General features: G+C 39.8%; 2 protein-coding genes across 3 annotated transcripts in view; both read right to left on the reverse strand.

Annotated features, from left to right (window-relative positions):
- On the reverse strand, window positions 1-27,428 carry tnpo2b (transportin 2b). Of its 2 annotated transcripts, none has more exons than XM_067442592.1 (25): window positions 27,208-27,428; window positions 25,998-26,097; window positions 23,085-23,160; window positions 22,826-22,975; window positions 22,123-22,229; window positions 20,690-20,823; window positions 20,524-20,605; window positions 16,748-16,870; window positions 14,926-15,044; window positions 14,775-14,835; window positions 12,004-12,175; window positions 10,924-11,076; window positions 9,524-9,749; window positions 9,273-9,444; window positions 7,197-7,283; window positions 6,953-7,060; window positions 6,688-6,846; window positions 4,209-4,296; window positions 4,022-4,120; window positions 3,046-3,141; window positions 2,886-2,961; window positions 1,056-1,155; window positions 894-968; window positions 672-817; window positions 1-131 (listed from the first exon to the last, which is right to left on the reverse strand). In XM_067442592.1, exons 2-24 carry the CDS (start codon window positions 26,094-26,096, stop codon window positions 710-712), a joined length of 2,670 nt encoding a protein of 889 aa, XP_067298693.1. In that variant the 5' UTR covers window position 26,097; window positions 27,208-27,428; the 3' UTR covers window positions 1-131; window positions 672-709. The 2 variants fall into 2 exon arrangements, with proteins under 2 accessions (XP_067298693.1, XP_067298692.1); XM_067442591.1 differs by having other exon boundaries at window positions 25,998-26,102.
- dcaf15 (DDB1 and CUL4 associated factor 15) overlaps window positions 1-27,839 on the reverse strand; it is a 100,331-nt gene that overhangs the window by 33,740 nt on the left and 38,752 nt on the right. The gene's annotated exons all lie outside the window — the stretch shown is intronic.

Consider the following 27,839-nt stretch of genomic DNA (forward strand, 5'->3'; position numbering starts at 1 on the left):
ACCCACCCTCATGGACACACAAAGGGCGTGGGATCTGTCCGTCAGGCGGAGCGGCCAATCGCGTCCCTCTCCCCCATGATCAGGGCAGTGCAATACACAGATGGATGAGTTCCCCCCTCCTAAAGGTTCAACTGAAAGAGAGAAACAAGAAAGAAAGAGACCAATAAGAACAAAGCATTTTATTTTTATAACAGATTATCAGTACTATGAAGTAGGGGTGACCCCGAATAGTCGAAGATTCGATGCATCGATATGCAGAGCCGGATTCGACCACCGATCTCACGGTCGAATCTTCGCAGGTGTTATGAAACGAGGATCATGCCATTTTGGCAATATGGGGGTCCTCAATATTTTAAAGTTGATCCTGCAGCCAATCTGGCAACCTCGAGACGGGGAGGGGGATACACCGCTCTACAGTAATTTCAAAGTGATTGCAGTACCAGTTTTGGCCACAATCTTGCATACTTCCGTTAATATAAAGCATGTGTCATGTTTAGGACAATTTGTATCATGCACTTTGCCTGCATCAGGTCACTCCGCTATTTTTCATATGCGTTCATATCAAACTACTGTATATCGATATAAACGGTATTGCCTCATTACATATCGTCTCTAAAGGAAAAATATTGATATATTCCCAGCCCTAATGGACATCAACAGCCGTCACTAACCTGACAGCGTGAGCTGTGTGTGAAGCAGAGGGGCGGGGCTACACGCCATAGCATGCAGAGAGGCGTTCCTTCAGGATGGGCGGGAACTGCTCCGAAAACTGCTGCCAGTTCTCCTCGCCGACCTGGTCCTTAAAACCGTGTAGGATCTACACAGAAACAACCTCATTTAACAACTGGAATCATTCAAAGTCGTGACATTTTGGATGTAACGCAGCGTCTAACCTTGTAGAACATGTCCCTCAGGTCATCTTTAGGGTTGACCCAGGAGGCCACGGCATCACAGAAGAAGATGAAATCCTGAGGAGGGAGAGAGAGATGAGAGGAAACGAGTGATGAAGGAACGAGTTTCATCCGTGTCGATCACAATGGAGGACCGGAACTGACCTGGACCACGCCGCCAGGATTTACACCAATCATCACGCAGATGCCTCTGAAGGCGGAGTCCTTCTCTTCGTTATCTCTGATGTTTCGCAATGATGTACACCTGCAAAAACACAAATCAACAATATAAGTTGGCTTCGTAAAGAAATGTAAATTCAAATTAACTTACTGAGACAATGAAAGTAATCCTTATGGGTTGATAACTAAGTATTTTTTTAAGAAGTCTCATGTTCACCAATGCTGCATTCTTTGATCAAAAATACAGTAAAAACTGTAATATTAGCCCAGTTTCCACCGAAATTACTTGGATTTTTTCCCCCAGGAACTCTTTTTCCCTCAGACCTGCTGCTGTCTGCGTTTTCATCACGGTTTAAAGTAGCTTGAAGATTAATCTGGTGACGTAGGACTGCGCACGAGTTTTTCCATTTCCAGCTGGATTTTGTAAGTAAACTTAAAGCAGCTCTAGGTAACTTTTGCTCTCAGGGTCCCCCTACAGTTGGGAACAAATATTGTCCTCTACTACTGTCGTAAAATCTGTCATCCTACAACAGAGGATGTAAGATGACAGATGCATTTGCATTACAGGAGTTCTGCTTGCGTCGTGTGTGAAATGTCTTCATCCCAGGTACAGTCAGTGGCATGTTTCAGCATGTCATATGAATATAATTTCATGGGTTTTATTTTTTTCAAACGCCAAATAATCGCGATGCTCACGTTTACAAGCGTCATTATAGTAGTCTATTGGTTAGCGTTTTACAGAATCTATGATACTTCAGTTCAATGTTTGAGTGGTCGGTAATCACCGTATCAAGCAGGACAGCATCGGTCGGGCACGCCTCCTTCAGCTCACGCCGACGAGCAAACGCTGGCCCAATGCTGATCCTCGTCCTGCCTTTAATCCCATCACTTTTTCGTTTTTCTCTTATTGCTTTCCTCCAACAAAACCTTTTCTTTCTTATTTGTCTGAGCTGCTTTGGACATGACTATATTATCCGACGAACAAAGTTGGGCTCGCACGTCCGAATGTAAGGAAGTGTGTGTGTTGGTGGAAGTGACGTATATGCCGTAAAGCAGTCGAATTTTGTAGTTCTTTTTGTTCTCGGGTTACTACCCGAAACCCGAAGTTTAAAAGTACGATTAAAAACGATACAGACCCCGTCAAGCTATGGCAGACGTGTCATTCAACCTATTGTAAGTCGATATATCATCACAAGAGTCTTGAAAATATATTATGAAGGTTGAAAAGTTACCTAGTGCTGCTTTAATAAAGCCTGAACCTCGTCATCGGTCCATCTGACATATTTTTTAAACTCCATTACTGATTTGAATGGCAAACTTTTTTTGTTTGAATGTTTATTTAGGTTGAAATAACAGATTTTTAGGTTGAAATAAAATCCTGCATGAGCTCAACCAATTAGCATGTTCATCGTCCAAGTCCCACCCCCGAAAGTTCCTGAACTTTGAAAAAGAGCTACCTCGCGAGCAGGGCCGTTTTGAGGGGGTCATTTTTACTCTAAACTTCATTTAGACCCCGGTTCCTGCAGTCGACACACACCGAGTACCATCCCAAAGTCACTAGTTCCTGGGGAATTATTTTTCTATTCTGAAATATTCTATTGAGCTATTGTGAAATATTTTTACCATGTAAAAAACCTGTTTTTCACATTTGAATATATGTTAAAATGTAATGTATTCCTGTGATTAAAGCTCAATTTTCAGCATTATTACTTCAGTCTTTTTTTAAACTGTATTTAAAGGGGATGTAGGCATGTTGATTGGCAGACTGACCACAAGTGATTCTTCCAAAAAACACCTCTAGATGTAGTGACTCACCAGGGTCTGATGAACTGTTGCAACATGGGAGCCACTTCCTGTGGACAGACGTACCCGAGGCGACCAATCGTGATGGCTGTGAACAGGAGTTAAGGGTCGGATTAGGATTATTTATCAGCTGTTTGAAAGGTAAGTGATGGGATTAGGTCAGAGGTCATACCTGTATTCTCCAGCAGGGTTTTAGGAGTGTTGGGTCTGTTGATGATCTCCACCAGGTGAGGAAGAACCAGAGCCACATACGGCTGCATCTCCACACCTACGACAACACATGATCTAGTGGTCACAATCACCTTATTACACACACACACACACACACACACACACACACACACACACACACACACACACACACACACACACACACACACGTCTGGTTCACTATCTTTGTGGGGACTCTCCATAGACAATGGTTTTTATACCTTACAAACTGTATTTTCTATCACCATACACTGCCACTGCCCCTAAACCTACCCATCACACACACACACACACACTGCCCCTAAACCTACCCATCACACACACACACACAGCCCCTAAACCTACCCATCACACACACACACACACACTGCCCCTAAACCTACCCATCACACACACACACACACACACACACACACACACACTGCCCCTAAACCTACCCATCACACACACACACTGCCCCTAAACCTACCCATCACACACACACTGCCCCTAAACCTACCCATCACACACACACACACACTGCCCCTAAACCTACCCATCACACACACACACGGCCCCTACCCCTAAACCTACCCATCACACACACACTGCCCCTAAACCTACCCATCACACACACACACACACTGCCCCTAAACCTACCCATCACACACACACACGGCCCCTACCCCTAAACCTACCCATCACAGGAAACATTCTGCATTTTTACTTTCTCAAAAAAGCTCATCCTGTATGATTCATAAGCATTTTGAAAAGTGGGGACCTGCTGGCTTGTTCCTACTATGTAGGTGATCTCAGGTTTTACTATCCTTATGGGAACATTTGGTCCCCACGATGTAATATAAACAAGGACGCGCACGCGCAAACACACACACACACACACACACACACACGTCAGATGATCATATTCTAGTTCAATGAGTCAGTGTGACGACCCTCACCCATCTGCATGCAGATCTCTCCGATGGCCCAGGTGGCGTTATTACACACCGAGATGAACTCAGGGTTCAGATTCGTCCCCAGGATAGGCATGAACTCCGCTAAACACACACACACACACAGTTTCAAAGAAGAATTCGTATGAATAAGTGTGACTCGTAGAGGTCAAATGAGCGCATGTCATCTTACCGATGCAGGGTTTGACGTGTGGAAAACAGGCCTTGGTCAGATCGCCCAGCAGAGCAAACGAGCTCTGTCTCACCTCAGGCATCGTGTCCTACACACAAGAGCTTCACTGTCAGCTGCACGCTTTACAGGACAAATACTACAATAATAATACTTCATTTAACTCAAGTTAAATATTTTAACTAGTAGATAAATAAATAATTTGAATTATAAAAACAAAAAACTATATAAAACAAATAAGTCCATAATATATTTAATTATATTTATTAAAAAACATTTATTTAAAAAATAATACATTTATTTTATAACAATAAAGTTAATTTAAATAACTCAAACAAATGAACATAACACCAATGAAAAAATAAATGTATAATATAGTAAATTAAATATTATATTTACAATAAACAAAATTAATTTATAATATAGTAAATAATTCAATTAATAATAAAATAAACAAATCATAAAACAATGTATAATAGTAAATTAAATAGTATAATAAACAAAATTCAAAATATTATTAAAAATAATAATATAAACTAAATCATATAAAGCAAATAAATGTATAATATAGTTAACAACAGAATATTAAAAAGAAATTACCTTTTTTTAAAATTAATTTGTATTATAACAATATGCTTAATTAAAATAACATAAACCGTATAATAATGCGCACTATTATGGCCCAAACTTTACTTCCGGTAGACGTCAATAGCAGCAGAGGCTGCGTTATCTTTCTTATGCATTATCATCTTTAATTTTAATTGTGCAACATTATCTTAATTATATCTTTTGTTGTTTCAGCATGTTTATTAAAATTAATCTCCAATTTCTTCAATATAGAGTGGGGGGAACGCCCCTTAAAGAGTAGTTCATATAAAAACTGAAAATCCTGTCATTAATTCCTCACCCTCATGCCGATCACAACCCGTGAATATCTTAAACGGTGTTCTGAAGATGCATGAGGTCTTACGGGTTTGCAACGACATTAGCGTGAGTACTAACGACAGAATTAAAATTGTGTGAATGAACCCTTTAAGGACCGTGTAATGCCGTTTTCTGTACAGAAGCCTATATTAATGCGTGTCCACTCGCCTTTCAATCATGCAATGCGTCGGAATAACTTTTCTTTGTTTAGTGTAAGATTAATATAGATTAAGTACCCTATTGAGATGGAGTGTATATAAATGCATCACAAATCCCATGGTATGGGCATTGCAATTAATAGAGGATAAAGCGAAAAGTTGTTTTATACTTCGTAAAGGCCTATTACATAACTAATTTAATATTGTACGGTAAACATAAATCCGATCATTTATCCAGATGGCGACCACTTGACGTGAACAAATGTAAGCATGTCCTGATCGTCGTGATGAGCCAATCTGCATGATAGGATCACAGCGATCACATGTTAAAGGGTTAGTTCACCCAAAAATGAAATGTCATTAACTCCTCCCCCTAATGTCGTTCCACACCCGTAAGACCTCCGATGATCTTCAGACACAGTTTAAGATATTTTATATTTAGTCTGAGAGTGTATGCACACTATACTGCCCACGTCCAGAAAGGGAATAAAAACATCATCAGAGTCGTCCATATGAGACATCAGTGGGTTAATCAGAGTCTCTTGAAGCATCGAAAATACATTTGGGTCCAAAAATAACAAAAACTACGACTTTATTCAGCATTGTCTTCTCTTCCGGGTTTGTTTTCAAACCTCAAATAAAGATTCAAACGGTTATGAATCAGCGCATTGATTCATGATTCGGATCGCCAAAGTCACGTGATTACAGCAGTTTGACACGCGATCCGAATCAATATGCTGTAATATGGAAACATAGTAGCCCCCCTGCTTCAGATTTAAGAGGTTAATGATTGTGATCATTAATTTAAACAGATCGATTATAGGAATTTATGTAAATTGACATCCCTATACTTTGCATTATTGTTGAATTGTTGTGTGTGTGTGTGTGTGTTGTTGAATCATTGATCAATACGCTGATTCATAACCGTTTTAATCTTTATTTGAGGTTTGAAAACAAACCCGGAAGAGAAGGCAATGCTGAATAAAGTCGTAGTTTTTGTTATTTTTAGACCCAAATGTATTTTCGATGCTTCAAGAGACTCTGATTAACCCACTGATGTCTCATATGGACTACTGTGATGATGTTTTTATTCCCTTTCTGGACATGGACAGTATAGTGTGCATACACTTGCATACGCTCTCGGACTAAATATAAAATATCTTAAACTGTGTGTGAAGATGAACGGAGGTCTTACGGGTGTGGGACGACATTAGGGGGAGTCATTAATGACATATATTTCATTTTTGGGAAACTAACCCTTTAATGCAATGTGTAAACACAGCCAGAATAAGTTACCTCTGCAGGAGATTAGTTCTGATAACAAGCAAATAAATAAGTAAATCACATCAGACACGCAGTCCGGCACACAGTGTGTCCATAACCCCTCACACACACTGTACCTGCATACACTGGAACAAAAGGGTCATGATGTTGCTACGGGCAACTAGCTGGTCCACATGACCCCCGAGACCCTCAGCCAGACCACTCAGCAGATCCAGAGCCACAATCATGAAGTCCTTATCTGGAGCCTCGTACTGATCCGGCTGCTGGCTGTACATCTACACGCACACACACACACACACACACACAGACACACACACACGTTAATGACTCCTTGCTTCACTGATGTACATGTAGATGTGCTGAGTAAGTGTGTGTTCTCACCATGGCTTGTGCGAGTGTTTTCTGCACCAGAGTAACACAGCGCTGATAGACGGGCTCGCAGTATGGAAGGAAACCGCTCTGTAACGCTGTAGCCACAGACGACAAACACTACACACACAAAACACAGAAGAAAAGAGGGGCATTTATTCATCCACATTTTTACAATTAGAAAGGTTTTATTATTTATTTTATATGACATTAAAACTACGAAATGAAGGCGTTCACTCTGTTCTGAGTGCCTCACCTCCAGCAGGGGAAACAGGTCTTTATCCTCGTCTTTCAGTTCATTCCACTTCTGGATCAGAGGCGGCATCAGCTTCTGGATGTATTCCTGCACACACACACACACACACACACACACACACACACACGATCACACAGAGCTCTACATGTGCACTAATAGGATTTAGTGACACTAAAATGTTTAGAAAAAGGCAACAATTACCGCTGTCAAATCGATTAAATAGCAATGAATCACATCTAACACAGTTTTGTTTACATAATACGTACGTGTGTGTGTGTGTGTGTGCGCGCGTGTGTGTGCGTGTGCATGTGTGTATTATATTGTATTTGCATGGGTATGTCTGTGTATACAAACACCCACAGACATAAAATTATGTAAACTTATTTTGAAAAATAAAACCAGAAAAACAAGTTTACAAATGCAGTATACATTGCAATATGAAGTGACACTACTGTTGAAAAGTCTGGGGTCAGTAAGTGTTTTGTTATGAAATAAATTAACACTTTCATTAAGCATGGTCGCATTACACTGATCAAAAGTGACAGTAAAGACATTTATCCTGCACAATTTTCCATTTCACATAAATGCTGTTCTTTTGAACTTTCGATTCTTCAAAAAATCTTGAAAACAGTTTCCACACACATATGAAGCAGCACAACTGTTTTCAACATTGATAATCTATTTTTAAAGGCAATGGTTCACACATTTTATTGTATTTTTAGGCCTGTCACTAACACATTTTGCTGGACGATAAATTGGCCAAGAAATTATTGCGATAAACGATAATATTGTCGTTCTGAGACCATTTTAATCTAAAATAATGATAATGGCATAAAAATGCAGGTACACCTTTTCAATAAACTTTAATTTCTGAAGACTATTTTACACTGAAAATGGAAAAAACATTTTAAATAACCACAATAAATGAACAAAACAACCAAAAACAATAAAAGCATGGACTATGTCTGTTTAAAAAAATGCATTTAAATTAGTACCAAAAACAATAAATAAAATGGATGAAAACTGCAATGGATGATTGTGTTTTAGGAGCATATTAGGGGCGGCACGGTTCACTAAACCCACGGTTCGGTTCATATCACGGTTTTAGGGTCACGGTTTTCCGTTCTGTACGGTTCTTGTTGTTTTTTTTTTTCTTTTAATCCAGAAATACTTCAGCATATGATATATTAATCATCCACAATTTAGGATACAGTATTAAAAAAAAATTTTTTATATCAGCCTAATCATGCACAAACTGAACTTGACCATCTCTAAGGAAAGTGATATATTGATACAGCAAGAGAGAAGACATTGATGACATGCTTTTCATTTATTTGGCAAAAAAGGAGAATGTGTATTGCTATCTCTACGGGAACTTGTGCCTTTTTAGCACACAAAGATTGAACTGAAGAATAACTTGCGTTTATCAAACTTCAGTGCAGCTTTAAGCCTCGTTTATACACGACGCGTCCGCTCGAGCGCGAGGGTGTGCGCGGCAAAAATGACGTCGACGCGGAGTGCGCGAGACCCCATTTCGCTTGCCGTTGTGCACGTCAAATTTCGTAACTTTGCCTGTGGCTCCGCAACCGAAGAGCCACGAGTTCCAGACGAATCTGCTGGCCGAGCATGACGTCTCATCACGCCGCACCCGGTCTGCACGTCGAGTATAAACACCTCCAAACGGACGAGGCGACCGCAGTCAACGAGAGAGACGTGGAAAACAAAAAAGCATGCAAATGGCAATTATCGTGGCCGGAAAAATTAGAGCTAATTTTTTTTTCCGTGCGATTAATTGATTTATCGACTATCGCGACAGGCCTATGTATTTTCTGTATTTTTGATCACATAACAGCCTTGGTGAGCAGAAGACTCACAGAACCACAAAATCTTACTTTAAAGTGACAGTATATTTATAATTCAGTTTAATATAATATAGTTATAATTCTAATGTAAAAAACCTCAGTTGATCTCAGACAACAGTATAAAAAAAAAATTAAAAGCCATTTCATGACACCTTTAAAGTGACAGTATGTAAAAAGGGATGTTTGCAAATTTAGTGTAAAATCGTGTCGTTACCGGTTGGTTCAGATGATGCCCGACGGAGTCTGCCAGGGTGCCAATGGCATCATAGAGGATCAGCAGGTTCTTGTGTTGATATTTCCCGAACGCAAACACCAGAGTGTCCAGAATGAAACTGAGATACGGGACCAGCTCGGTGCACGCCTCCTCCTCCAGAGTCGCGAACGCACTGGAAAAAACATCACAGAGTTAATTAATTACGCCAAAATTATTCCGCGCTAAACATTCAAGCATCATTCTTAACACACCTGCAGGCGGCCTCCTGCACCCTCTTGTTGCCGTCCAGGATGCGTTTGAGCAGCTCTGTCATGAGCGGTTTGAGATGGGCGTCCGGCGGCTGGCTCACCACCCAGTGTGCATAGCGGCTGAGCGTCCAGCAGGCGATGGAGCGAACCAGAGCCTTCTTATCACACAGACACTGGATCAGGTGCGGGATGAGCTCGGGCAGGTATGGCACCATCCCCTGCATACAGCCTGACAGAGACAGAGGATTCAGGAAATTCAGGCCCTGTCTAGCCTGACAAGCCAGAGACACATTGAGATGCATACAACCAACCAGAGCAACGAAGAAGGTGAAGTGGAGCTAGTTGACAGATTAAACTTTCGCCGTATCCGTTCGGCAAAACTCAGTACACATCTTCCCTTTTTAAGAATGACTTCAGTGCCGACTTCTCAAAGAAAAGCTCAGAGTCTTCCAGAGTCGATTTGACAGACCGTCGTTCGCCAGCTTCTTTGTTTACAAGGAGCACAACTCTGCCGCCATTATGTTAAGCCCCGCCCACCGACTCCATACACGATGTGATTGGCCTGACCAGAGTTTGGTTTTTCCAGCTCAAAATTAATGGAGAACTGCTAGACTACCCAGACTGCAAATTAAATTTGCTCCAACTCGGGTGCGTCTAGATTTCTAGGCTAGAGCCCCGTCCACACGAAGACGCGTTTAGCTGTACACGTTGAAAATTTGGTATCGTATTTGCGTTTTTGTCCAGACGGCTCCAGCGTTTTGGAAGCCTGAAACCGGTATTTTTTAAACTGGGTCCCAGAGTGAATAAATCGGAAACAGACATCGTTGCGTTTTCATGTGTACAGCCAATCCGTATATTTTGTGAAACGGTAGGGTAGGCGTTAATAAAACACAATCTGGTAAGTAGCAAATTTATTGTTATTTTATTGTGAGATTTTTCCTCACCACCAACCACTGCTGTACCCCTTCTAGCCACAACTCTTCTCCGCTTTTAGTGTATTTCTGTGGCAGAATGACAGCGCCACACACTGGTCTGGCATGTATACTACATCACTTTGAGTGGGGTTCGTTGCTCTCGTGTGGACGCAGATATTTCTTGAAATGAGGGGGAAAAAAAGATTGAATTGGGAAAGCTCTGCTTCGTGTGGATGTGACCACAGGGTTTCTGCAAGGACCAAATGTCACCACAATGTAATATAAACCTGAGATCACCCACATTGTGGGGACCAGCCAGCGGTCCCTAAAATGGATTAATAAACATCCTAAATTATGTTTTTTTGAAAATGTAAAAATTTAGCATGTCTCCTGTGATGGGTAGGGGCAGTGTAGGGGGATAGAATGTACGCTCATGGAAAGTCCCCACAATTCACAAAAACCTTACGTGTGTGTGTGTGTGTCACACACCTTCAGCAATGGCTCCCAGCACCAGTATCCCAGACTCTTTGATGACCCAGTCCGGGTGGAACAACAAACCCTTCAGCAGCGGCAACAAGTGCGGCAACAGCTCATCCCGAAAGACGTTAGCCAACACGTCCAGCGCCGCCGCAGAACACTTCCCTACAAACACACAAGAATATATTCAAGCCACCTTTAGTTTATTTATATCTCCTTTTATACAACACAGATCATTTCAAAGCAGCTTCACAATAATAAACAAGAAAATTATCAATGATGCAAACTTCATCAAATATAAGACAAGCACTAAAAAGACAATAGAGTTATAAATCTGTGAGATCAATGTTGATTCAGTTTCGTTCAAAAAAAATGTAAAATTTCAACAATTTCTAAACACAGAACTAAAGTTCAAATCAGCTTTAAAGGATTAGTTCACCCAAAAATGATAATTCTGTCATTAATTCCTCACCCTAATGACAGCCGTCAGACCTCCGCTCATCTTCACACACAGATGAAGATATTAGTGTTGAAATCCGATGGCTCTGAAAGGCCTTCATTGACTCGGATCACGTATCAAACTGCTGAAATCATGTGACACTGGCGATCCGAATCATTAACCGATTCAATGATTCATTACCATTCAAATCTTTGTTCTGAAATCGGCCATCACTATATAAGTCTTTATTTATTTATTTATTTTTTGCGCACAAAAACTTCTCGTGGCTTCATAAATGATTGTAGAGCCGCTGTAGTGAGATGGGCTTTGTATCGACGTCTTTAGTGCCTTTATGGGTCTTGAGAGAGGAAATGACATTGGTGTCAATGAAGGCCTTTCTGAGCCATCGGATTTCAACACTAATATCTTCATCTGTGTGTGAAGATGAACGGAGGTCTGACGGGTGTCCAACCACATGAGGGTGAGGAATTAATGACGATTTTCATTTTTGGGTGAACCCTAACCCTTTAAGCAGCTCCACAGAAGCCAATAGTGTCATTATTCAGCTTGAATCAGGTCAATAACAGTGTTGACAATTTCAATTACGTACACGTGAGAACATTTACAGCGAACTGATTGGTCGGATTACTCACGTAGGTTCCAGTCAGACAGAGTGTCGTCGTCGTCATCCTCATCATCATCAATGTCCTCGCCCTCCTCGCCCTCTCCTCCCTCATGCTGCAGCGTGACGGTTCGGGACTTGTGGAAGCGAGGCTTGATGTCCTGCTCGCTGTCGGGAACGTTGTCGTCCTCCTCCACATCACCCTGAGACACACACAGAGAGAGACTGCAGCTGTTTTCTGATTCAAACGGCCCCTACATAGTGCTCACTTCACAGGAGATCTTAATACATTTGTAGAGCTGGCTGGGTATCAAAATACACTCTCTGAAAAATCAAGATGCCAGTTCTAATATTGGTACTTAAAGGATTAGCTCACTTTCTAGATAAACTTTTGCTGATAATTTAAACGACACCAGTGGATGAATAAGGGTCTTATCTAGCCAAACGATCGGACATATAAAACGTAAACTTTATTTTTTTGTTTAAAAGCACAAATGCTCGTCTTGCTGTTTTGTGACATCACATCATACGCAACAATGTTGAAAAGGTCACACTCGACGTAGGCGGAAATACCGAGTCAGTGTTTACAAGTGTTTGTAAAAACGTTTTAAACAATCAACTGAGACTAAGACATCTGAATATGTGTATATGCTCCTCCTTCCGCAGATTTGTAAACACTGACTCAGTACTTCCACCAACGTCAAGGGATCGTTTGGCTAGATAAGACCCTTATTCATCGTCTGGTGTAGTTTAAAGCTGCACTGAAACTGTTATTTGGACCTTGAACCGTTTGGGGCCCATTGAAGTCCATTATATAGAGAAAAATCCTGGAATGTTTTCATCAAAAACCTTAATTTGTTTTCGACTGAAGAAAGAAAGACATGGACAGCTTGGATGACATGGGGGAGAGTGAATTATCAGTAAATGTTTATTTAAAAGTGAACTAATCTTAGTCTTTCTATTTATTTATCTTTGCAGGCTGCACGCAAAAACGAACATTCAACACGATTCACGAACAATCAGTTATTTTTAGTGAATCAAAAACATACCACACAAGTATGGAGGACCAACCCTGCACAAATTAAAAATAAATAAATGAATGAATGAATGAATGAATAAATTAATTAATAAATAAATATACAGATATGTAAATTAATAAAAACATAAATAGATAAATAAATGTGATAATAGGAAAATAAATAACAGAGTAAACGACTTGATAAAATAAATGATTCATTTTTAATCAAATACAATTTTGTATTATCTTTCCCTTAATTTATTATTTTCTGTCGAGTTGACACGTGACATCCGGATGTGACGTATAATGGCGAGCGATCTCCGCTTCAGCGCGGATAGTAAGGAGCTCCGTGCCCGTGGTCTCGACTTGTGTCCAATTTGCACACATTTCTGCTTGTTTAATTTAGAGTTGCGCTACTTAGCGAATGAAGTTGGAAAAAAACGCATCAAATTACTGTTGTTAAAACTAGATGTGCTTATCGATGTTTTAGGAGGGTTATATTCCGATATGGACGTGGAAGTAAAGACTGAAATGTTGCCGCGATAATTAATAGACACGCTGCAAAACACTATGTCCCAGCACATTCAAAACCCGTGAGTCAGATGGTAGAAAGGGGTGGGACGACCATCACACTTTCTTCTGATAAGTACCATTGAAACGTATCTCTCAATGGGTCAAACTGCTGGAAACATTGATACGTTTGCTTAATGAAAGAACTATGCGGCCGTCATTTACTGACAACTCTCCTCAGCTGGTCTGATTCTGCGTGCGTGAGCTTCATAGACTGTGGTGAACTCTCAACCAATGATGTGCTGAAGCTACACAAGGACCGCCCTCCTCATTTCCATGTTGCACACGGAAAAAGAAATGAATCAATCGATCAATTAATTTAATTAAATACATGAGGGAAAAATAAATGTAAAAAAATAAATGAACGCATAAATATAAAAATAAATATACAAATAAATGTTAAATTTAATTAACAAATAAATAAAAGTTAAAAAGATCTATTTTTATAAAAGCAGAAAATAATAAATTATGGGAAAGATAATACAAAATTGTATTTGATTAAAAATGAATCATATTTATTTTATCAAATCGTTTATTCTGTTATTTATTTTCCTATTATCACATTTATTTATCTATTTATGTTTTTATTAATTTACATATGTGTATATTTATTTATTTACTAATTTATTTACTTAATCATTCATTCATTTATTTATTTTTAATTTGTGCAGGGTTGGTCCTCCATACACAAGCAGGGTAGCCCACATCCTCAAAACAAATGACTCAAATTTAAAACACTGTCTTTCTATATGCATAATCACTGCAACTAGAACCTAAAACATAAATATTAGATGAAAATGTTTTTTATGAAAATTTAAAAATGTTACCTTAGCAAACTATAATTTGCTGAAGTTAAATCATAACTAAAAATAAAAAGCTAAAAACATTTTTTGTGAACTCACACATTTGCGCCAATCATTCACACATGATCTACATAGTCTTTCTCCGGTTTAATATTTACAGACACTAATCTATAGAGTGATTTAATTTTAAGTGCACTGACCTGCTTATTATTTATCCTTCAAAAACGAAAAATTCAGTGAAACTGCGCATCAAACATTAAATTCCCTGTTTATGACTGGTTTTCATTATTCCGTCCACGTTTTCCGCATTGCGGAAATAACAGGGCCCTAGTGAGCACACTACCTAATGCAATAAACATGATTTGATTTAAAGGAATATCTCAGACTCACGTCTCATACATGGTGACTCACCTTCAGTAAAATGATGTCAATCTCAGAATATTTCATTCCGTTCACCAGGATGGGGATGAGTCTGTAGGGAAGCGCATTAACATTAGATCACCTCACTCAAAGCAGATCTCTCAAACAGAGGCTCGCAGTAATGATGGCCTGCAGTACTCACTGGACCAGGTGTCCTGACAGAGCTTCTTTACAGATGGGCTGCTCCGCCAGAGTCAGCCAGAACTCGCACGCCTCCAGCGCCACGTTCTCATCCGCGTCCTGCGTGCGCTGCAGCATGTACTGCAGAGAAACACAGATGAGATTCAAACCTCACACAATACCTTTTCACTGCATAACGTCTCGTGTAGGGCTGTGCAATATATCGAAATATCGCAAATGTCCATATCACAATGGGAGGCAATATCTGAATGATTTTAATAGGCTACTTCAACATAGGGAAGTGTACATTTTAGGTGGACGCATAGAGTGGAGGCTGGGCACGCAACTGTTACTTATGGGACTTGCTTGACGTTAAAAAGAGTTGTTAAACACAATAATTTGCAAAAAACAATAACTTGCAGTCTCGTGTCTGACACACACACCGAAACGTGAACGATTTGTAACATAAATGTTTGCTAAAACACAGCTGGTCACTTTCTGAATGCTTTCTTTTCCCAGAAAGAATGTGAAACACAAATTGTTTCATTCTCAGGTTTAATTTTTTTTTTAGAGATTTAAAGATTTTACACACTAATAGCAACATCGGATCGCATATCCCATTATTTAAAGGGGTGGTTGCATCACTTTTTTAACTTTAGTTAGTGTGTAATGTCGCTGCTTGAGCATAAACAGAATCTGCAAAGGTACAGCGCTGAAAGTTCAATGCAAACGGAAATATTGTCTTTAAAAGTTACGGCAGTTTATTGCCTAAAAACGGCCGGTTTGGACTACAGCGAGCTTCTTCCTGGGTTGGTGACATCATAAACCCTTGCTATTAACATACTAAAGGCAACTTACCAAAGATTCAGTGATCCATGGATACTGATATGCAGCCAGGAATCGTGTTTTCCTGACATTTTTAGGAGCCTCATTTCGACAAGAATGTTTATAACTGTCATTCATCACATTTTTCAAGTGAATCCCGCATGTATATGTGGACGGGTCAGTGTTTTGAAGCGTGTAGTGGTGGTAATAGACTATATATTTACTAAAAGCTGTCACTCATTCAATAAACACAATCTCACAAAGTTCCGCAGTGATGTTGGTGTACAATGAATCTCTTATTTTCACAATGTCTGCACTTACAGAGGATTGCTGTTTAACTGAACTCAGCGCCTGGACAAACGCTCGAGCAGTGAGTGATTCCAAATTCAACACCTGTGATTGGCCAATTCTGTTGTAGAAGTCTACAAACATGTCTGTGATTGGCTACATTACTCACCGAGGTGAAAACACGTTGGAAATGTAATCATTTGATGAGTGCAAATACAGATACACACTGGATCTTTTGCTAGCTCCTTTTCGCTGATAATATGCAATTACTACGAATTCTTACAGAGGATTACAGATCACAGACAAGCAGTTATGTGCAGCGTTTCACTCTAAAAGCAGAAGCAGCAGCAGGTGGCAGTGGTTTGAGTGAGAAAATTACACGCTATTATCAAGTCCGTCTCAAGCTCAGAACAGCGATGACTATGCGGTCCGTGGACAAGCCTCCCCCTACCCCCCCTCTGGCGCCAGGCCTGGTTTTGTGAGTTTTCGCTGCATTCGCGCTGTAAACCAATGCTGCCTCTCAGTCTTTCTGCCACTCAGCGGGGCGTAATCACAGTCGCTCTAGCTGACGGTGACGTCACGTGCATTCGCTCTATTAAGACATGTTATACTGCGCCCCATAAACACAACCAAGCCTAGAAAAAAACACGGAACCACCCCTTTAACAAGATATCGCATTTTTCATCAATATTGCACAGCCCTAGTCTCATGTGGACGTTTGCATGTTTTACCTGTATGATGCTGTGCATGTGCGGTATCAGACGGTCGATTCGGACCTCCAACAGCATGACCAGAGCTCTGCACACGTTCTTCCTCACCTCGCAGTCTTCATCACCCGCCAATGCAAAGAGAGACTGAAAAAAACACCACACAGAGCAGATGAGCTCAGCCTTCACCACAGAAATAACTTCACTGTGAACACGTGTGTTTATTATGTACGAGGTTGCTAAAAAGTGTGCCCTTCTAGAAACTACTACAACCTTGATTTGTATTATTCCTAACAAAAAGAATAAACAAACAATTCACAAAGTAATTTCTCGATGATGTGGTCCTTTTGATCGAATCAGTCGAACCAAATGATGAATCAGAATGAATCACTCATCAGTCTGAATCATTCAGTCAGCTCAGACGACTCACCAAACACAGATTGTTGAGCTGAAAACCCTTACCGTTAAAGCGTTAGTTCCCCCAAAAATGTAAATTCTGTCATTAATTTCTCGCCCTCATGCCATTCCAAACCTGTAAGACCTTTGTTCATCTTTGGAACATGAATGAAGATATTTTTGATGAAATCCGAGCACTTTTTGACCCCCCCAACACATTCAAGGTCCAGAAAGACAGTAAAGACATCATTAAAATAGTCCGTGTGACTCTAGTGGTTCAACCTAAATGTTATGAAGCAACAAGAACACTTTTTGTGCGCTAAAAACAAACAAAAATAACAACTTTATTCAACAATCTCTTCATCTGTGCACGTCTCTTATGCTGCTGACGTAGTGTAACCAGTGCAGTGCTTCCCAGTTCTATGGCTATCCATTGATAAGTGGCCAATGGTAAGTCGGCCTTCTAGCATAGCACTTCGAACTGTATTTACTACGTCAACAGTGTAGGAGACTGACACAGACATGACGATATTGTTGAATAAAGTTGTTATTTTTGTTAGTTTTTGCACACAAAAGTATTCTTGTCGCTTCGTTACATTAAGGCAGAACCATTGGAGTCACACGGACTATTTTAACGATGTCTTCACTGTCTTTCTAAACCTTAAACGTGTTCATTAAATTGCTGTCTATGGAGGGATGGGCTGTGACGTGTATTGGGCTGTGACTGTGTGATATAGTTTAATGATGTCTTGGGTCCGCAATTAAACCTCACAGCAATGGAAACATAACATTCATGGCGAAAGAGAGAGGTAGACATTGTGAGGTGAGCAAAATTTAAGCTTTGCGTTTTATGATCTGGTCACCCGATTTTCCACGAATTTAACAAAAGGCTTCCTCCATTGTATTCTACTGGACATGGAATCTCATTTAGGGTGCGTTCACACTTGTAGTTCGGTTAGTTTGGTTAGGACCAAAAAACAAAAACAAAACATATAGTCCTGGTCCGCTTAGGGTTCACACTGGCATTTTTAACAGCGAACCGAAAGTTACAGAATCAAATGCACAGGGAGACGGTCACAACCTGATTGGTCGGCTTATATGACGGAGGAGCTCGCTTAGCGAACATTCAAAACAATGCTGTGTGCTGATTAAACGCCATTATTTTATGCGTGTACATACGGCATTATTTTACCCGCTGAGAACTCATGAAGAGCTCAGAAAATGTTTAAAACATTCAAAACATCAGCAGGATTTCCTCCGTTGTGCAGAAAAGAGACGGCCGTTCTGTCGTCTGTACCGTCAAATGGGCAGCACAGGTCCTTTGATGAGAAGAACTAGATTTGCTTTTTGTGCGTTTTTTCTAGCATTTTCGAAACATGCTCGTCGGACCAAATATTGATGAGGCTCTTCTTCGTTGCTCCACGTTTACCCTCTAACGTACATCATTCATTTACACAATATGGCGCATCGTCAAATCAGCTGACTATACTAGGGATGCGCGATATACCGGTACTGGAAAAATACCGGTATATATTTTATTTAAAACGGTACGATATCATGATTTGGCACATTTCGGTATATGCTGCTTTTCCGAAGTTCACCGCTAGATGGCAGCGCTCTACCCAAACTGACCCGAAACAACCGGCAAATGTGACAACAACATAGACGGACAAAATGGATAAAGCAGTTGAATCTCACTCAAGATGCCCAAAACGAATGAATAAAGAGAGGAGTAGAAGTGACATTTGTAATGACTTTGCTTATAAAACTGATGAAGAGCCATCAAACCCAGCCAAGAAGCATCTGTCACTATCCTGACTTTAAGACTTCTGAAGAGATCGACAGGTCAGTGGATCATTCAAACCATCTCATTTAGACATTTTTGTTTTTTTAACACTGATCAACACACACACATAGCCTAACATAAGATCGAATATCACAATCTCCAGCGTTCGTTTCAACCAATGACATTTAGATCTCATTATATTTGCACGCATACTATTGCACTGTTTACATTCGCGTTAGACACAACCGCCTGTGTTTATGTGAATACTCACTAAAGACGGACATTTGTACATAATTCTGTGTATTTGACTGTTTAAGGAAACTTAATGTGTAATGTGCGAGCGTGACTAAGTGACAGGCGTGTGTGTGTGTGTGTGTGTGTGTGTGTGTCGTTGTTATAAGCTCATGTCTCCTGTAACTGTATTACGAAATGCTATAAAATCTCTTGCATGTTCAATTGATTTCCGTTCTCCATCCCGAAACGAGCGTGAAATGTTGAATCGGATTATGCAGATTGCTTTAGTGTAGTGCGATTTCTTTTGAAACCAGAAGCAATTTGCTAATTTTGAGAGATTTTTGCTGAAATTATTTCTCACAAGAAAGTTTTCAAATGACTGATTTGATGTGATAAGCTTTGCTAATTAATTTACAATAAACATTTGTGGTAATTTCCCACTTTATAAACTCAAAACTTGCATAATTGTTCTCATTCGCGTGCAATATACCCACGCTAATATCAGACCTTGTGGTATTGATTTAATATCGGTATTTCGGTATTAGATTGTGGTACCGTACCGAAGCCAAAATTGTGGTATCGAGCCATCCCTAGACTATACGTCCTGTTTTTGGTCCGTTTACATGTCTTTGGTCCGTGTTGCGTTCATATATCAGTCGAACCGCACCAGAGTTTGTTTGGAAGCGGACCGAGACCCATCTTTTTAGCGGTCTCGGTCCGCTTGTTTGGTGCGCACCAGGGTTCGGATGGCAGCGTTCACATATATTCAAATGAACCACACAGAGCAATCGCACCAGGGTTCGTTTTAATCCAACCAAACATGACACGTGTGAACGCACCCTTTTTTTTCCAAATCTTGAGACGTAAATTAAGTATCTTGTTCGGCATGAATGTTATGTTTCCATGGCTGCGAGGTAACATTTAATTGCGGACCTATTATTTATTTAGTAAATAAAGCGTTGTGCTTCACTCATGTCATAATTTCCACGTAAAACAGCATTCACATACAAAAAATAATGATAATTGTTTGGCCGACCACCGCCAGTGCTACTCTAAAAATTGTTCTCTAAAAAAACTGCCACTGTCACAGCCCTAATGGAGGAGTCAGAGTGCTCAGATTTCATCAAGTATCTTCATTTGTGTTCTGAAGATGAACGAAGGTCTCACAGGTTTGGAACGCAATAAGGTGAGGAATTAATGAGTTTGTGTGAACTAACCCTTTAAAGCAAAGTTTAAAAAGCTAATTAGTAAGGTTAGTGTGGATTAAATCAGTCTACACTGACTGTCGGTAAAAGTCTTTCTGCAGCAAAATCTAAAAGTTACTGCATGAAATAATTCTCAGTGGAAGGAAGCGGTGACCACTGTACGCTGGAGGTCAACTCACCTCTATGAATGTGTCGATGTTGTCCATGAGAGCCTGAGCTCTGCCAATAATGAACTGATTCACACACGCTATGGCATGAGATCTGAAGACAGAATGTGAATTAATACACGTTGGTCATTATAAAACACCATATTCAATTTTAAAAAGTGTGTGTGCAGTTCTTCACCTGATCTTGGGGCTGCAGTGTTTGAAAAACTGCAGGAATTTGGGGATCATGATGTTGAGGGGGCGATTCAGAGCATCACTGTCCAGGAGTTCAGACGAGTCCTCACAGATCTTCTGCAGCGCACCGAAAGAGCCCTGTACACACACACACACACACGCACATGCACATTTAAGTCAGCAATTCAGCATGAAAAAAATGACAATTCTGATTTTTTTTTATGGAATATTGCAGTATTTGTTATAAATGACTTCATCTACCCCCCTAATCTTTAATCAAAATAATTCCCCTCCCTCTTGCAGCATCTCATCTCTTCTGATGATGCGTTTACTGTCGTGAGGGCGGGGCAATAACCTGTCACTCACATGAGATCCACCAATAGCAAACCACAACCAGCCAATCAATTCCACAAGGACAAAATCAAGCCCCGCCTACATTTGTTCTTGTTTGAGAAGCCATTTCTCTCAGATATATACGTCACAATAAGAGAAAAAAGACTATCAAAACTTTCATTTCCTGCCAATTTTAAACCAATCAGTAGACATAACTAATCCAACAATCATTTTCAGCATCATGAACCTATAATAAGACAGGAAAATACTAGCACTCCCTACTGTGCAGTACAAACTTTTTAAGACTTTTTTTAAAAAGCATGTGCTTACAATCTGTAACATGAAATACAGTAATGTTGTAGTACATGGCTATTTTCAAGAAAAAGCTTTTTTTATTTATTTATTAATATATAACTTTTTTAACCAAATTTATAAAAATGAAAAATCAGTTCTGAAGATTAATCATCACACAATTATGATCCAGATATTGATTGATCTCTGCTCACTACTTTGCCATTATCATCTTCAAAACACACAACTTTATAACTTTTTGTGTGCAAAAATACAGTGTTTTTACAATCCAGTCAAATAAAGCAAATTCTGGTTACTTTTTATTCAAACAGAAGGCCACATCAAGTGCACTGCATTTTGGGATGACTACTGCTCATTTTGAAAAACTCTGAATGTACATATGTAGTAAACAGTAACCATAGAGCCATCTGTGTGTGTGTGTGTGTGTGTGTGTGTGTGTGTGTGTGTGTGTGTGTGTGTGTGTGTGTGTTTTTGTGACATATCAGAACAAATGACATGGGTATGACACAGGTATTACAGGAGAGGGTGAAATATGAGGACATTACCCATGTCCCCACTTTTCAAAATGCTTATAAATCATACAGGAGGAGTTTCTTTTAGAAAGTAAAAATGAAGAACGTTTACTGTGACGGTTAGGTTTAGAGGCAGGGGCTGTGTGTGTGTGTGTGTGTGTGTGATGGGTAGGTTTAGGGGCAGGGGCAGTGTATGGGGATAGAAAATATGGTTTGTACAGTATAAAAGCGCCTGTGCAATGTCCCCATATGTCACAAAAACAAACGTGTGTCTCATTACCTCGCAGGTGTTGTAATCCTCAGAGTTGAGAAGGTTGCAGAGTTGAGGCAGCAGTTCTGGCCATGTCTGCAGCTCCCCTTTAGAGGCTATAGTAGTGATGAGAATACCTGAGGACACACACACAACAATTCAACAATAATGCAAAGTATAGGGATGTCAATTTACATAAATTCCCATAATCGATCTCTTTAAATTAATGATCACAATCATTAACCATACATTATCATTAACATCACAGCGTACTGATTTGGATCGCGTGTCAAACTGCTGAAATCACGTGACTTTGGCGATCCGAATCATGAATCAATCCGCTGATTTATAACCGTTCTAATCTTTATTTGAGGATTGAAAACAAACCCGGAAGAGAAGCCAATGCTGAATAAAGTCGTAGTTTTTGTTATTTTTGGACCAAAATGTATTTCCGATGCTTCAAGAGACTCTGATTAACCCACGGATGTCTCATATGGACTACTCTGATGATGTTTTTATTCCCTTTCTGGACATGGACAGTATAGTGTGCATACACTTACATACGCTCTCGGACTAAATATAAAATATCTTAAACTGTGTGTGAAGATGAACGGAGGTCTTACGGGTGTGGAACGACATTAGGGTGAGGAGTTAATGACATACATTTCATTTTTGGGTGAACTAACACTTTAAAGAGGTTTAGAGGGTTAATCCACATTAGGCGCAGACTGACCGATGGTGGCGCGGATGAGAGGGGACGGGTCTCCGATGTTGTTGAGACACTCTCTCTTGATGAAGTCGGCCACAGCCGGAGGGAAGTTCTGGTAGTGAGCCTTCACATTATTCTTGAGGATCAGACCGCTCAGAGACCGGGTGGGCTCGTCTGCGGAGACACAGAGACATGTTCCTTGTGTGACAGGAGAACGTGTGTGTGAGTGTGTGTGTGTGTGTGTGAAATGAGATAAGAGGATGAATGATGGGATAATACACACCTTCAGATTTGAGGCTGGTGAGGACGAAGATGAGATAGTTGTTGAAGTCGGGATACTGATTCAGCTGCTCCAGTTTCTAATTTTAAGCGTTACAAAAATATTATGGCAAATTCCACAGAAAACAAAGAGATTAATACATTAATAATGCATTTACATCTTAATAACTGCACATCATTTGAAGTAAATATTAAATAAACATCATGGACGTTTTTAATGAACTTTATATTTAAAGGTGACCTAGAATGAAAATTTGAATTAACCTTGCCATAGTGAAATAATAAGAGTTCAGACATGGACATCACATACTGTGAGTCTCAAACACCATTGCCTCCTCCTTCTTATGTAAATCTCGTGAATTAAAAACACCACAGAAAAATAAGTGCTTCTCAACATAAACCCAACCGTGACGCAAGCGTTGGGGATCATTTATATGCACGCCCCCAACATTTGCATCTGTCCAAACAAGTGCATTGTCAGGCTGAACTGACACAGCCGAATCATCGAGACTGCAGGTAAAGACACTGGAGGATAGCAAAAACACCACTCATGACACACGTCATGTTCAGGCTGTGCAGGGGACGTCACGTGAGGACTTTTCATGTCAACAGTCATGGTTGAGGTTTATTATAATCGGAAACTACAACAATTTATTTCAAAATCGTTCGTTTGTTCGGCCCTTTTCAAGCAAGCTTCGCTCAGCGTATTAAACTGAAGAAAAGGGCAAGTGTATTGATGCAAGCAGTAAGTAGTGATTTATCCACTTATTGACTAGCTGTTTAAAAAATGCATGATTAAATTGAACGTTTATTAAAGTGATCGCATTGTCTAGTTTACGCAAGATGCTAGTACAGTAACAATAGGAAACTCCAAGTACCATACAAAACTAAAGTGTATCTAATCACAAAGGTTAATATTATTTTGTATTACAAGATACAACCATAGATACTTTGCTTACAGATCGTTCACGTGACCCCTCTAGCAAACTTCACCTTTCCCACCATATAAGTTAAAATGATAGCCATTTTCCAAGGCTATTCATTTTGTAAAAATATAAGTTATATATTTATATTTTTGAGAACTGAAGTAGGCCTATGATGTTTTCGCATGCTTGTATTTCAGATTAGGCTATCACACTCACTGCGTAGCCTACATTGTGACTAACGTTATATAAACATGCAATATCGTTGACGAAAAAAGACAAGTCTAAAAAGTAGGCTGAATGACACACTTTAAGCAGAACATCTCAAATGAAGATTGCTGAAATGCAGCTTACTGGTTTATTGGTGTTTTCAGATCATCCACGCGTGAGAGAGCTCACATGCATATGGTTGCCAGATTGGACATGTTTAGGTAAAACACCGGATATTATACAGGTTTTTTTTCACAGAAGAACTCTGTTTGGGGGGTTTCAATTACTGATATCTGGCAACCGCAAACACGCGAGCTCTTTCTCATGTGCGGATGATCTGAAAACACCAAATAAACAAGTAAGTGAGTAAATAATCTCCATTTGAGATGTTCTGCTTAAAGTGTCATTTAGTCTGTTTGTGTTGTGTCAGGACGGTCAGGACTCACAAGCTGAACTGCTGTGAGCTGCTGAAATAAGCCAATCAGAGCAGAGCTCAACATTAATATTCATGACTTCCAAAAAAGGCAAAAACAGAGCATTACATCCTAGGGCTGTAAAACCGTATCTGGACAATGTTTGCCCTTAAATAAGCCAAATCCCCTCCATGTAGATATCAGAGAACAATTTAACATTGTTTCAACTCATTCTAGAGCACCTTTAATAATAATAGATTTTATTTATAACGCACTTTTTATTAGGAAGAATCTCAAAGTGCTACAATGGAAAAGGAAAAAAAACTAAAATGTATAAAAAGTAAGAATAATAAAAACAAAAACAATCAAGAAAAGTCTTCAGTTCAGCTTTAAACTGGTCCAGGCTCTGTACTGCTCAGCTCACTGGGGAGGTGGACAATTATATATTTAAATATAAATAAATATATAAATATTTAATTTATATAATTTTTATATTGTGGCCAATTATAAATATATTTGACTATTATGTTCACTAAAAGCCATGCATGCAGACTAGTTTTTGTTTCTTATTTAATCCTCATTAGAAAAAAAATATTGTTAGGGTGAAGTTAAAGACACAGTATGTAAGTTTAGCCCCTAGAGGACACTTATTCGAACAAAGGCGTAGCTTGATTTCACTGAATAATGGGAGTTGTTGTCCTGTGTGTTGTCCTGACTTGTACTGTGGTTTGTCTAATTTGCAAACGAATTGTGTTGCTTTAAAAATCTAATGTGAATACCAAAACCATGGGTTTTGTATTGATTTATCGAAGTTATCATAGTTAGTTAAATGAAGTCGGTGTGCCACCTACAGGCATTTTGGGTGTAGTGTAGCTTGGTAAAGAACATGTGAAATGGCCATAACTACAGAATAATCGGGATTATGATTTGGAGCGAAATAATAACAGTTTCATAACGGTTCAACAGTTATCGTGCAGCCCTAAGTTGACCCTATGTTTACTTTCTTCACAGTCGGACACAGAGGAAAATAAAAAGACAATCAGTCAAAGCTCAGCTTTAGAAAGGTATTGGTAAATAATCTAGGCTTCTGCCCACTGACATGGTTTTGAAAGCCATTTATTATACAATTTTTGGCCTTTAACATCTTAAAACGCAGATATGTAAATAAAATTACTAATTTTCCCGGGGGAGCATGCCTCCGAACCCCCTTACTACCTCAAATTTGGGACCTCTGTGATTATGAAACCCTGCCTACGGCCCTGGCTATAAGCCCAGCCCGAACCGATGAGAGCCCTGGCTTGCTCTCGCTGTGGCCCGACAGGGGAAAAGTGGCTATCATAATGATATTTATTATAAGTGAAGTGCACAGACCTCTTGAACGGCTCTCTGTGTGGCCGTATCCGGAGACTGGGAGTCCTTCAACAGCTGCAGCACCTGCTGTAAACCCTGTTCATCCGGCTGCCACTCCATCCTGTGCTATACACACACACACACACACACACAGATGAGCGCACTACACCAAGAGACACACTCCTGGGAAACAAAGTCACTGCTTTCTCTGTAAAGTTATTAGCAAAAAAAACACATAAAACCATCCACAGACACATGCACTCAGACCAAATAGCCGAATTAAAACACGTAATTTTTGAAACCAGGCTAATCCACCGCAGGCACTTGGACGGGAGGTTCACACATCAGCTTTACCATCTGATCTGGTTTAATTGGGACGGAGGCAGACGACAGTGTGAAGATGTGTGGAGGCTGTGGATGTGCGAGTGGGCCGTGTGAGAATGTGCGAGTATATCTTCAGTGTGTTCAAATGTCTGCAAGCACTTATGAAAATGCTTGGCTTGTGCATTTTTTCTCATTTAACATCACTTGATCAGATGATCGTGTTCTCCAACATCCTGAGCTTCAATGGAAGAACATCAGACCATTTGTACAAAAATGGTATGTACACACGTAACATACATGTGTGTGTAACGGTGTGTACATGAGTATGTTTGTTTCTACGTGAGTGTATGTGGTGTTTGTGTGTATGTTGTTTGTATTAAGTGTACAAGTGTGTATATATCTATTTGAGAGTATATAAGCTATATTACGAGATTATCTATCATTCTGTCCACACACAATAATTTATTTATTTATATATATATATATATATATATATATATATATATATATATATATATATATATAGTTATATGCAAATGTATACATGATATAGGTGTAGCCTGTGTGAGGGTGTGTAACGTTAAGTTACATCTGCATGTTTGTCTGCGTGTACGCTAGTGTTTTTGTGGAGTTTGTGTATATATTATTGTGTGTTGTGTATATATAATTGTATAATCTCTGTGTGTGTATGAGTAGGCCGTGTGTGTGTGAGTGTGTGTTTGTTTACGCGGCCCGGTTTAACCCAATTCCCCAGCTTACATCAGACGCGTTAACCGATCATACATTAAATAATACGCATTTAAATCGCTTAGATGTGCGTGATGAGCGTGTATAATGATGAAGAATAAACACACAGAGCCGCTTATGTAGCCGTTAGCCTCTGTGCTAACCCGCCAAACGCTCTCACCTTCAGTCAGTGGCTCTCTCTGTCCGTCTGTCTGCGATTATCTCTCTCTGCCGCTGCGCGAGCGCTGATGGCCGTCGGGTCGCGGTAACGGGTGGCTCGCCGCGGGTTTCTACGTGATTTCTGCGGGATATAATCGGTGTGCTTGCTGTTATTCTTCTTTCACCGGCGGCGCCTGATGCATGGCGGACGCGTTAATCGCGCAGTGTGGATCTGTGCGGCTTCCGTACCGTGAAACTGACGTCATATCTCATTAACATAACACCACAAGAAGCGGCACTACTAAATACTTACTGACCATTAGGTTTTTATTCAAGAGAAAAAAATAGAATGACTAACACATATTGATTGTGCTCTATGTCGTTAATGAAGGTTTGTGGCGGATTTTAATTAATTTTAGAGGACTGTCATTCTTGTTGTGACCTGTAGATGGAGACAAAGGTGAAACAATCAAATAATGGGTCATTCGGGTTCATTCAGGCACTTTGATTTACCATAATAATATATTCAAATAATGAGAGAATACAACGGTATTATCATCATGATAGCGTCCAAAACTATAGCTGATCTCATTGGGTTTAATCCACTGACGAATGTCCAGTTATCATGTTGGAATTGTGTTTTGCATTTTAATT

This window comes from Pseudorasbora parva, chromosome 4 (genome assembly GCF_024679245.1).
Source record: "Pseudorasbora parva isolate DD20220531a chromosome 4, ASM2467924v1, whole genome shotgun sequence".
Taxonomy (NCBI): Eukaryota; Metazoa; Chordata; class Actinopteri; order Cypriniformes; family Gobionidae; genus Pseudorasbora; species Pseudorasbora parva.